Consider the following 8,591-nt stretch of genomic DNA (forward strand, 5'->3'; position numbering starts at 1 on the left):
CAAAATCTTCTCCCCCACAGAGAAAGAGACCATGAAGCTCACAGTTAAGACGCTGCAGGGCGTTTCCTTCCCGTTGGACGCGGAACCGACGAACTCAGTACGATTGTTTTCCTTTCTTATCTCCTATGCAACCCTTCGCTCTCCAAAGAGGCCTTCGGCTGTCGAAGCGATCGTTACAAGAAAAGCTCATGTAGTGACCGGTACTTGATGTGCAGGTTTCGGCGGTAAAGCAAAAGATTGAAGAATTGCAAAAGTTTCCTGTCGCCCAGCAGAAGCTCATACATGCGGGTAAAGTTCTCAGAGATGATAGCACGCTGGCCGAGTACAATGTTAAAGATAATGACTTCTTGGTCGTTATGGTCACCAAGCCGAAAGCTCCAAAGCCTACGACCATCTCTGCCTCAACAATAGATTCTTCGTCTGCTATTTCATTCGCAAGCACATCCTCTGCCAGTATGGCTCCTCCCACGGCCGCTGTAGCTTCTTCAATTACCCCGAATACGTCGTCGGCGTCAAGCAGCTCTTCAGCAACCGCTCCGGCCGTTTCAACTCCGTCTGCAGCTCCAGCCACAACTGCCGCAAGCTCCATATCGCGCGAAAGTAGTGAAATTGTGACTGACGAACACATGAGTGCCTCTGTACAACAGCTGATGGACATGGGCTTCCCAGAGGACCAAGTGCGTGGCGCGTTACGCGCGGCATTCAACAATCCGGAACGTGCTGTCGAGTACTTAATGACGGGAATTCCAGCACAGGCAGCAGTACGCCCGCAGACAGCTGCTCCGTCCGCAGGACTAGGTGCTAGTGGCGAGGATACGACCAACACTCTTGAAGCGCTGCGTAATCATCCGCAGTTTGACGCACTACGTCAGCTCGTACAGTCTAATCCAGCGGCGTTACCGGCTGTGCTTCAGCAGATCGGCACGCAGAGCCCCGAACTGTTGCGCTTAATCCACCAAAACCAAGATCGCTTTGTGCAAATGTTGAACGAGCCCATTAGTAGTCGTGAGACTGGAGCATTGCCTAGTAGTGGCGCGGGCGCGGCTCCATTTGAGTTTGGCATGGGTAATGGGGGTGCCATGCCTACTCCCCAACAGATACAGCAACTGGTAGATTCGCTTTCACCGGAGCAGCAGACCCAGATGGCGGCTCAAATGGGAATGACTCCCGATCAGCTTCGTGGTCTTTCACAGATGCTTAGCAATTTGCCACCTGAAGCAATGGAGCAGATGATGGCATCAATGGGTGGTAGTAGCGGACTTGAAGGACTTGGTGGAGGGACCGGTGCTGGTTCTGGAAGCCATCGCATCATGCTGACTGAAGAGGAAGCGGCTGCTGTTGACCGATTGTGCGAGATGGGTTTCGAGCGCACGGATGTTATTCAGGCGTACCTAGCGTGCGACAAGAACGAGGCATTGGCGGCTAATTTTCTTATGGATAGTGGAGACAACTTTGGCGGAATGGCCACTAGTGATACAGGGGGTCAGGGTGACGACAACGATGACATTTACGGATAACTAGCAAACACGTGAGAAAGTGAGGCTATCTAGATGCGATATTTTTCATTGCCGTGAAGTTTATATAATGTGTTGTTCTCGCTCATGCCAGATACAAATTCTCAGTCTCACACAAAATAATGATAGCGATGCAGAAAATCCGTTTCCTGCACAAGGGTATGATGTGCCGCATCTTGTAGCAATTGAAGTTAAATACTACACAAGGCAAAATTTGGTTTCGGTCTAAATAGGTATTGTTCTAAGCACTGCGCAGGAAAAGAGAGGAAAAATTCTTGCTACTCGTAACTTTTTCCTTTGTGTGGAAAGAAGACTAGCATTGAAACGGGCTAAAGTTGTCCTATGTTGCACAAACCCAATAAGTACACTTGATGCATGGTCAATTACTTCACGTGAAGTTCACATGGTGTGGTGCATAGAGCAATCCATACTTGTGTATGTGATGCACAAACGTGTATTCACATTGAAAGGGATGATGGCATGTAAGACAGGGTCACACAGCAACTCACAGAGGAAGTTCTAAACTGTTATATATTGAGATCTTTAAGCAGTCTAACTACAGTAATAAATAAGGCTACTAAATGCTTTAATTTAGTAGTACTAAATATCAATACTCCGTACTTGAGGTGCGGACACGTGTCATTCGTACCTAGCTGAGTCACAATGGTAACCTAGCTATATTCCCTGATGTGCTGATACACACCCCGACTATCTGACATATTCACAATATCCTTAGTATGTCAGTACACGGTCACATGTGTCCCCGTTACACCCTCCCACACCCAAATAGGAAACACCATTTGCTGGGAGGGACAACCCGAAGGAAAGTGACACAACGAGTATGCCACGCTGGCACCCACACCGCAGAACCACCGCAGCGACCACAATGACGACCGACCCCAAGACGCTTCCAGGGCACTCGCAAACCACGACGCCATCGACTGATACAGTTACCACAACGACAGACGTCACGACGCCCACCGGGCACGCCGAAGAAACATCACTTGAGTCGTCAAACACCGTGCGTGATGACCCACTGGATACTACGACATCATCTCCACGAGAAGCAGCTCACCAGGACGCAAACAACTCTGATGCGAAAGATCGTGAGCGGAACAACCTGCTCAGCAAGCTGCGTCGCATAGCTTCACGCAACGCGCTGCTCAAACATCACCCGAATAAGAAAGTCTGACCCACCACCGCCATCCCCGATATTCACCGACGTTCCCCATGCCCCACTTGAAACGATCACTGTCGACACGCCTTAATCCAGAATCGAAACCACCTGCTGCGAGTATACCGCGTGACGGCGTCTCCATGACACCCACAAGCTCGAGCCATACCGGCGAACAAGCACCCCTACTGTGTCCATCGGACCCCCAAGGAGACCACAAGTGCCGTCGTGACACTTGCGTCCGACGAACGAGAGAACAGCTGCTTGCAGTGGAGGTTTGGCCCGTGGCCGACTACGCGGAATGCCTCCAATGGTGCCGAGAGCGAGGAAGACATGTGGAGCAGGTCGACGAATGCCCACTCGTCTTTGAAGATGTCACTGACGTTGGCCGACAGGCGTACGAAGATCAATTCCGCCAGTGACTCACCGCCATGGGATATCCCATCCCCGAATTTCTCAATTCGTCGCATCGGCTCGACTGGTTGGCGCTTCGACGTCTTCGATTTCACATGGTCAATGCGGTTGCTGATCGGCGGTGGGATATCTATCGACGTGTCGACCGAGACAGTCCCAATCCGACGCTCATCCTCCAAGAAGTCATTATCAAAATCCAGAAGGAATAACACCGCACGACATCGACCCGAAAAGCCTTCTAGGCCCGGTTAGCGCGGACCGATTGAGTGACAACGCTTACAAGCGCTCATGAGGTCCGCGCAGTCTCCACGAGGCGTCCTTCGGCTCCCACGTATTATGAGTCTTCGGGTAACCAAGCCACTTGACCCAGAACTACCATCCCGCCTTACGGCGATGTCTGCCAAACTTTTCCGCATGGAAAGTATTGCTCCCCGTCGTGACCAAACAAGGGTTGAGGACAAAACCCCCCTGAAGGACAAATCATACCACTATTGTTCTTCGCGTTCGTCTGGGGAGTTACGACCCCTTCAGGACCATGATCATGCGGATGAGCGTCGTGTGAAACATTGTGAGGAATCGTAGAGCCGTCAACTCCATCGGTTGGAAAAGCTTGCAACTCAGCTCGACGACCGGATCGGGTATTTGACTGCGACGTTGAACAAGACTTTAATGACCATCAGCGTTGGCTGGCTTCGTTGATTGACCGGGTGGAGATCCTTGAGCGCTACCTTGCGAGCTCAAGGCATGCTCCTGCACCTCCCTCGCGCCAGTATGCGCACCCCTTGGGTCATTCGTCGTACCCTTCGGGACCACCTGCGAACGCTTCATGGACGACCGGTCATTCACCAAGTGAGGAGTCTGCTGCGCCCTCGGCTGATGGCCTTCGTCAAATGATGGGACAACTGTGACATCTGTTTCAGACCGGTCCGCCGGATCAAGGTAGGCATTGAGCATCCCAACATAGAATGTCGGGTGCGTTGCCATAGCCGATGGCAAGTTCAAGGTGTAGGCATTGTGTGCACTTAATTGACCTTTAACGGTCCCACGAAACGCGGACGAAGCTTCGTACTCCCGACCGCTGATACCGAGTGCATAGGTAGGTTCTTAGCATTAAGTGGCGCCAAATCACCAATCTTACACACTTGAGTATTCCGACGACCATGACTATCACTGTTTTTATTTTGAAGGTCTTGAGCAGCAGCCATGGCGTCCCTGACACGTAGCCTGATGGCTTCATTAACTTCAATAAACGTCAGCAAATTGCGTTTGACCGACAGTCGAGCTCCTTTAAGGCCTCTCTGGTCATCGGCGACAGCCTCATTCCTATCCACATAAGAAGCCACTGGCAACGATAGGGATTACGCCGATGCCACAACCCATTCACATAGAACGGGGAAATCCCTGTCGACGAATGCACCGCGTTATTCATCTTGAATTCCACTTGCGCTAACTGTGCACTCCATTGGAATGGCTCATCCACGCAAACAATGCGAAGCACATTCTCCAAAACAAGGTTGACCCGTTCGGTCTGACGGTCCGTCTGTGGATGATCCGCCGTCGACATATCCAGTCGAGTCCCCATTGGCCGAAAAAGATGTTGCCAAAAGACAGACACAAACCGAGGATCTCGATCACTCACGAAAGACTTCGGAAGTCCATGATGTCAAAACACAATGTCGATGAACAGCTTCGCCGCCTGCGACGCTGCAATGCTTCGGCGAACCGCCACTAGTCGCACCATCTTGCTGAGGTGACACACACATGCCTTTATGCCCATATGGCCATGCCTATCCACCGGAAGGTCGAAGATGAAGTCCATGCTCACTGACCGCCAACAGTCCGCTGGGACCGGCAAACTCTGCAGCGGCGCTGCCGAAGACGGCAGAGGCTTCACTCGTCGACAAGTCTCGCTCGTCTTGACATACGACCGAACCCACTTGTTCATGTGGGGCCAGCAGAAGTCACGTGCCACAGACGTGTACGTCTTTTTGCGCCCCAAATGTCCACTACTCGGCGTATCATGTGTCTCATAGAGGATTTGGTGACGTAAGTCTTCGTCGTTAAGGACGACCACGCGTATTGGATCCCCCGGATTTACACTGTACAAAAAGAGTCGATCGGACAGACTTTACCGATTGAGATGTGCCTGCTGGCGCTTCGTCAACTTGACGGCTTCCGAAGAGGCGCTCAACGCCTCGTCGGCCCCTTTAAAATCCGGGTCTTTAACATACGCCTTGCGTATAAGCTCGAACACTGACATTTTTAAGGTGCAAAACATGTGTCAATTAGTAATCAGGACGTCTCGACAGGGCGTTCGCTAGCACATTCTGCTTTCCTGGCTTGTAAGCCACTAAGCCACCGTAAAAATGTATTCCGCAAAGAATGACAACCATCGCGCCCTACGTTGTGACAAATGGGGCGACTGAGTCGCCGTCTCAACGACGCATGGTATGTACAGACGACAAAGGTCTTGCTGTCCAGCAGGTGAGCCCGAAACTTAACAAGAGCGTACTTCATTGCGAGAAGTTCCTTGTTGTGCACTGCATAATTCTTCTCAGCGGTCTTAAAATACCGCGATTGAAACGAAATTTCTTGTTTATTACCATTGGCATCCAGCTGCAACAGAGCACAGCCAACGCTAAAGCCTGATGCATCACACACCACACTAAAATGGACGATTTCGTCCGGCAACTCTAATATTGGTGCCGACTGTAGGCCCAACTTAATCGCTTCAAAAGCTTGTTGAGCTTCCTCAGTCCACGACCAGACCACGTCGTTCTTCAGCAAGTTGGTCAATGGCCTGGCCATCTTTGCGTAATTCTTACTGTACTTGTGCTAATTGTTTGCGAGACCCACCCACTTGTGTAAATCCTTCTGGGATGGCGGCCTTGGCCATTATGCAATTGCACGAATCTTGTCTGTATCCGCACGGATCCCACCCTTTCTAATGAAACATCTTAATAGGAGAATCTCTTCCGCCCCAAAAAAGGCACTTGTTGATGTTCGCAAAAAGGAATTTGCGCATACACGTCAACACCCTCGAAGGTGCTCGATATGCACCTGAACATCCGTTTTACCCCCTTCAGTCTTGCTGTGAACGAATATAATGTCGAAATACGTCTGCGCGAAGTACTGCATCGGCCGAAAAAAAAGAGTTGCGTAACCAGCCTATTAAACGTAGCTAGAGCGTCGGAAAGCCCATGGGGCATGACACCATTCCCACAACACCCAACTGGGAGTACTCACTGCTGTCAGAGGAACATCTAATTTCCTCATCAGCATGAATAAAGCGCCATTTCCCATTGGGTTTACTCACACAAAATGTCGGCGACGAGTGTGGCGACTTAAGCTCTCGGACTAGGCCTGCTGCGTGCTTTATTGCAAATAATGCGTCAATAGCGTTCACTTGCTCCTTGGGTAATGACCATTGGCGCGTCATGCAGTACTTTATATCCGACTCCAGATCAAACTCGTGGCGTACACCCCGATCCGGAGGTAACACCGAGGGGGTATTCCAACCACTTCTCATCCGCAAACTCCTTCAACAGAGGCTAAAATGGATCTCTTGGATCTTTCACGATGGCCGAGCCATACCTCTTCTAACGATGAGCCTTGCTCTCCTCGTCAAACACCTCCAGGTTCATGATCGAAGAGGTATTTAGCTCCACAGACGTCGCTTCCCGACGCATGAGGACCACATCTTCTATCTAACACTCCTTGAGGTCCGCTAGGAATTCCCTTTGGGATATCTCCTCAAGAACGTCCACCGCAATCCCATCCATGTCATGTCGATCCGCGACTATGATTTCCAATCCAGGAGCGATGGCTAATCGCTCATCCACAAAGTGTTGAGCCTCGCTCACGCTTTAGCATCAAACTCGCGTATGACACCGCAGAGGAGTCAGTCATAGGACGTAGTTGATAATAACGGAACAACGCTATCGTCTAGGAGCAAAGACCTTTCTTGCCGTGACTCCGTACTGACACCTTTCGGTGTCGTGACCACTGCTAAACTGGCAGGGGTGACGAGGGCAAGTTTCTGCCGTAGACATGATACCCTCACAGGTCATCGTCATTTCGCCAAAAAATCGTCCCTCTTTCGTAATTACACCTAGCGTCACTAAGACTCGGTCTGTGCACAAACGAGATTGGCGACCGAGGATGGCGCAGTCCGTTTATATAAAACGGTATCTCGCCCGTACTGGCGTGGACACTGTTATTGATAGCGAACTCCACAAAGGGTAATTCTTCGCTCTACTTCTAAGATTTCGCTGCCGTGCACAACACATCCGCCACGCCCTGATTGGACCGTTTCGTTTGGCCATTGGTCTCGGAATGATCGGCTGACAGCTTGTGGAGCTTGCTACCGAGCAGCTGAAACACATGACACCAAAAAACTGACGTAAATTGTGGATCCCGGTCCGATACTATGGACTCGGACATCTTGTGCAGTCGATGCACGTGATCCAGGAGCAAGACGTTTGCCTCCTTTTGTGAGACCGTGATGCTACATGGTCATAAGTGCACTTTTTTGCTCAGTCTGTCTTCAGAGATGACGAGCCCCGTCCGAGACTTGTGGCAGCCGGCATGCCAAACATAAAATCCAGACTAACTGACTTCCCATAATCCGTTAGACTGAGCAGCGGCTTCAAAGGCGCACTGCTGGACGGTGCGGGATTTATGCGCTGACCCTGTTCGCAAGAGCGAATTAATTGGCCACCCACCGATATAGGTGTGGCCACCAAAATTTCTTTGACACTCGTAAGAACGTCTTTCCACGGCCCAATTGTCCACTCGGTGGTCTATCATGGAGCTCGTTAGGTAACTTCAGCATGCGATCTGGACATAGATTGTCAAGGGATCACAAGGTGACAGCTGATGCCATAACACGGCATCACTGTAGCTAAACCGAATAAACTTAGCTTCAGGTGCGACGGCAGGGAGACCTTTTTTACAGCAACGCGATCCAACAGCATGCAATAATGTTTCTCCTGACTGTAGTTCTCCTTTGTTTCGGAGACCAACGAAGCCGTCACGTGGTAGACCTTCATGGCTACCAACGTTGACGACTCAGTTTGTGCCTTAGCACGAGACACTTTCGTGGTGTCTTGCCTCGAAGTATGGTTCTGCGCGATAACGCATCAGCCAAGACATTCGACTTATTCGGCTTGTATTCAACTTTAAAATTAAATACAGAGAAGAATATAAGCTATCATTCCATTCTAGGCGAGAGGTGCGGTATTTATTGTGGTCCGCAGTAATGCCCGTCATCCGTATATAAACATATGATGCGGTGCCTAACAGATTTACTCGAAACTTTATAAGAGCAAACTTGATTGAAAGTAGCTCCTTGTCACGCACATAGGTAATTCAGTTCCGCGGCTTTTAAAAGCCTGGGCTGATAAGAGATGCACAGTCAACGCAGTCGTCATCCTTCTGCATGAGCGCGCTGCCGATTGCAAAATTGCTTGTATCACATAGGACGCCAA

The 8,591-nt window shown here is 50.5% G+C and overlaps 1 protein-coding gene across 1 annotated transcript; it reads left to right on the plus strand.

Moving 5' to 3' along the window:
* CCR75_007960 (uncharacterized protein) lies at positions 1 to 1,855 on the plus strand. Its single transcript, XM_067966016.1, has 2 exons — positions 1 to 97; positions 216 to 1,855. Exons 1-2 carry the CDS (start codon positions 32 to 34, stop codon positions 1,515 to 1,517), a joined length of 1,368 nt encoding a protein of 455 aa, XP_067818229.1. The 5' UTR covers positions 1 to 31; the 3' UTR covers positions 1,518 to 1,855.
* Positions 1,856 to 8,591: the final 6,736 nt, after the last annotated feature.

This window comes from Bremia lactucae, linkage group LG6, assembly GCF_004359215.1.
Source record: "Bremia lactucae strain SF5 linkage group LG6, whole genome shotgun sequence".
Classification (NCBI taxonomy): Eukaryota; Oomycota; class Peronosporomycetes; order Peronosporales; family Peronosporaceae; genus Bremia; species Bremia lactucae.

What these genes read in the sequence shown, in the direction of transcription:
- CCR75_007960 (XM_067966016.1), top strand. Translation starts at nt 32, where the DNA reads ATGAAGCTCACAGTTAAGACGCTGCAGGGCGTTTCCTTCCCGTTGGAC. An exon ending in ACGCGGAACCGACGAACTCA is followed by an intron (nt 98 to 215) that starts GTACGATTGTTT and finishes CTTGATGTGCAG; the next exon opens with GTTTCGGCGGTAAAGCAAAA.